The sequence below is a fragment of the Mastomys coucha genome, unplaced genomic scaffold (genome assembly GCF_008632895.1).
Source record: "Mastomys coucha isolate ucsf_1 unplaced genomic scaffold, UCSF_Mcou_1 pScaffold18, whole genome shotgun sequence".
NCBI lineage: Eukaryota > Metazoa > Chordata > Mammalia > Rodentia > Muridae > Mastomys > Mastomys coucha.
In genome coordinates, this window is record NW_022196900.1 from 115170312 (window position 1) to 115173485 (window position 3174).

Consider the following 3174-nt stretch of genomic DNA (forward strand, 5'->3'; position numbering starts at 1 on the left):
AAAAAAAAAAAACAGGAACAGTGGTGCATAGCTATAATCCTAGTATTTAAGAGGCTGAGACAGAAGGACTGCCAAGAGTTTAAAGCCAGTCTGGGATACACAGAAAAGCTCTCAGACAGGGGTATCATGGATATCATGGAACATGAGGTATATTCCCAGCACTCTGGAGGTAGAGCAGACAGATCTCTGAGTTCAAGGCTACACTGGTCTACAGAGTGAAACCAGGATAGCCAGGGGTATACAGAGAAACACTGTCTGAAAGAAAGAAAGAAAGAAAGAAAGAAAGAGAGAGAGAGAGAGAGAGAAAGGAAGGAAGAAAGGAAGAAAGAAAAAAGGAAGGAAGAAAGAAAAAAGGAAGGAAGAAAGAAAGAAAGAAAGAAAGGGAGGAAGGAAGGAAGGAAGAGAGGGAGGAAGGAAGGAAGGAAGAGAAAGAAAGAACAGAAGGAAGAAATAAAGAAAAACCCCATCTCAAAATAAAACAAAACAAAACAAAACAAAAAAACAAAAAATTCAAGAAAGGTCCCTTGCCTTTAAGTACAGACATTCCTCACCCACAACTTCCCTCTCAGGTACCTCTACTACAGGGTCATAGCCATATATGCTCAGCTTCCAGCCCTTACAGCCCCCAATTCGTTCACAGAATGGAGAACACATTCAGTCTGTCATCTGTGTACTGGTCTTCTCACAGCCTCACAGCACTAGCCCACAGTTCACCTTGAGCTTGGACTGTTGTTCCAGCTGCAGTGTCTGCTCCTGCATCTGTGCAAGACTCAGTGCATCCTTGGCATGGCCTGTAGAGTAGAGGGGAATAGGAAAGGGTATTACAATGCTGCCAATGAACATATCTGGGTGGCTAAAAATGGAACCTCTCACTCATGCCAAGGGGCCTTCTGAGAAACCATAACACTCAGTCTTGGATCATTCGTGTGCCTTCTCAGCCAGCCTTACCCCTGCCTAGATTCACAATAACCATTCCTTTCAAAGCTACTGCCCCATCTCCAACAGAGAGCCTGGTAAATTTGTGTATGCAGCTTAGTTGTTACAGAGCTTGCCCAGCATGCAAGAAGTCCTAGGTTGGATCCCTAGCACCACACACAATCAAGCGTGTGTGCATGCCTGTAATCCTAGTATTCAGAAGTTGGAAGCCAAAGGATCAGGAGCCCAAAGTCATCCTTAGCTGCAGAATGAGTTTGAGGATAGTCCAGTAGCCATGAAATTTTGTGGGAAGGGGAGCATGTAAGAGTTTGGTAAAAGCTGAAGGTCCCATCCCAAGGGGATCATCACATTGCCAAGAGCTCCATCAGAAAGACCACTACCTACTCATCCGGTATCAGACTGTGGAACTATATCATGTCAGACATTTTTCTTTTTCTTTTTCTTTTTTGTTTTTTGTTTTTTTGAGACAGGGTTTCTCTGTATAGCCCTGGCTGGCCTTGAACTCAGAAATCCAGTCAGGCATTTTTCAATTAGGGAAGCAGAGCTCTAGCTGATGTCTATATCTATAACCATTAATGATGTAAAAAACATGCAGGCAAAAAAGGGTGAGTAAGGTTCTGATATCAGACAATGCACCTAGGTTATTAATGTCTTCTATATGTTTTGTGTGTCAAGGGGCACTGGTATTTGTTGATACTTAGTGGGAAAAACTTTCTACTGTGCTGGAGAGATGGCTCAGCAGGTAAGAGCACTGACTGCTCTTCTGAAGGTCCTGAGTTCAAATCCCAGAAACCACTTGGTGGCTCACAACCATCCATAATGAGATCTGACACCCTCTTCTGAGGGGTCTGAAGACAGCTACAGTGTACTTAGATATAATAAATCCTTAGGCCAGACTGAGCAGAGCCAGAGTGAGCAGGGTCGACCAGAGAGAGCAGGGTCGACCAAAGCGACCACATGGTGACTCAAAACCATCAGTACAGCTACAGTGTACTCATATACATTAAATAAATAAATAAATCTTTAAAAAAAAAAAAGGAACAACTTTCTACCACAAAAAAAAAAAAAAATAGGGCTGGAGAAATGGCTCTGACTGCTTTTCCAGAGGTCCGAGTTCAATTCCCAGCAACCACATGGTGTCTCACAACCATCTGTACTGAGATCTAACACACTCTTCTGGTGTGTCTGAAGACAGCTACAGTGTACTCATCATATATATAAAATAAATAAAATCTTTAAAAAAAATAATAATAATGGGAGTGAAGATCACCAAGAAACCCATACTTAATACAACAATGTGCCTGTCTTGCTTTTTTGATCCTTTTTTTTTTTTTTTGAGACAGAGTTTCTCTATATAACCCTGGCTGTCCTAGAACTCACTCTGTAAACCAGGCTGCCCCCAAACTCAGAAATCCGCCTGCCTCTGCCAAGTGCTGGGATTAAAGGCATGTGCCACCACTGCCCAGCTTGATCCTTACTTTCTATCTCCATGACTTTTCTTATATTTTTGAAGTCTTCAAAGTCAGCTGCGCTGGGCCGTGGTGGCACACGCCTTTAATCCCAGCACTTGGGAGGCAGAGGCAGGTGGATTTCTGAGTTTGAGGCCAGCCTGGTCTACAGAGTGAGTTCCAGGGCAGCCAGGGCTACACAGAGAAACCCTGTCTCGAAAAACAAAACAAAACAAAACAAAGTCAGCTGCAATTTCTTCGTGTTACTTGTCACAATCGTGTCATTAGCCAGAGCTTTACAACTGTTAGTGTCAGGAGATCAGGAGGGAAAATGGCCTAAGATAGGAGGCAGCATGGCATGAACATTTCACAGATTTAGATGACCATGGCCAATGTCTTGACATTTGGGATCAATTTAGACAGAACATGCAGTTTGGCATGAACTCTACCAATGAGCAATAGTGTCAGAGCTTGGGAAGGACCTTCCAAGCCAATCTTCTAGATTCTCTGGTCTTCATGACCAGGAGAGAAGACAAAAGAACTCACAGCTGAGGAAAGGACATCAGCAAAGCATAGCCCTACTCCAATTCAGACAGTAAGCTTCAAAGCTAAGTGTTGAGCAGACTATGACAATGGCTTTTGATACACTGTCTCTCTCTGACAGGAATGAGCTGGAGAGAGAAGCACTCTTTGGGCGGCCTCTTCTCTGAGTCCATTTTCTTCCTCTTCTTCTTCTTCTTTCCATTTTCTTCTTCTTCTTCTTCTTTTTTTTTTTTTTTTTTTTTTTTTT

The 3174-nt window shown here is 42.9% G+C and overlaps 1 protein-coding gene across 2 annotated transcripts in view; it reads right to left on the reverse strand.

Moving 5' to 3' along the window:
- Positions 1 to 3174, reverse strand: part of LOC116097150 (ATPase family AAA domain-containing protein 3) — a 23494-nt gene that overhangs the window by 17894 nt on the left and 2426 nt on the right. For both annotated transcript variants that reach the window (XM_031379787.1, XM_031379788.1), the window contains exon 2: positions 715 to 791. In XM_031379787.1, the coding sequence (XP_031235647.1) occupies positions 715 to 791 (77 nt within the window). The remainder of the gene's footprint in view (positions 1 to 714; positions 792 to 3174) is intronic.